This window comes from Egretta garzetta, unplaced genomic scaffold, assembly GCF_000687185.1.
Source record: "Egretta garzetta isolate BGI_Z169 unplaced genomic scaffold, ASM68718v1 scaffold118, whole genome shotgun sequence".
In the NCBI taxonomy this organism is placed as follows: Eukaryota; Metazoa; Chordata; class Aves; order Pelecaniformes; family Ardeidae; genus Egretta; species Egretta garzetta.
This window is the reverse complement of record NW_009260484.1, coordinates 2,784,987-2,785,276: the sequence shown is the minus strand read 5'-3', so window position 1 is coordinate 2,785,276 and position 290 is coordinate 2,784,987. Positions and strand designations below refer to the sequence as shown.

The window sequence follows — 290 nt, the reverse complement described above, 5'->3', positions numbered from 1 at the left end:
CCCGACTGCAGGGGGGGTCCCGGCTCCCACACTCACTTTCGTCCTGCCGTTGATTTTGTAGTTGCCCAGCTTGCCGTTGCAGTGCCGGATGAGATCGTCCATGCTGTTCATGAGGAGCCGGATGGTCTGGCAGCCCGGCTCCTTGCCCTCCACCCAGGTGATCTTGTCGCCGCGGATGTCCTTGGAGGAGTCGCTCTTCTGGCTGACGAGCTGCCCGTCAGTGAAGCGGCCGGTGTGGTGGAGGGCCCGCACCTCCTGGGCCACCAGCCCGCCCAGCTCCTTGCCGAGGA

General features: G+C 65.5%; 1 protein-coding gene across 1 annotated transcript in view; it reads right to left on the bottom strand.

Moving 5' to 3' along the window:
* Positions 1 to 290, bottom strand: part of EGLN1 (egl-9 family hypoxia inducible factor 1) — a 44,663-nt gene that overhangs the window by 36,419 nt on the left and 7,954 nt on the right. Inside the window, exon 2 of the mRNA XM_009644141.2 lies at positions 37 to 290. Within this exon, the coding sequence (XP_009642436.2) occupies positions 37 to 290 (254 nt within the window). The remainder of the gene's footprint in view (positions 1 to 36) is intronic.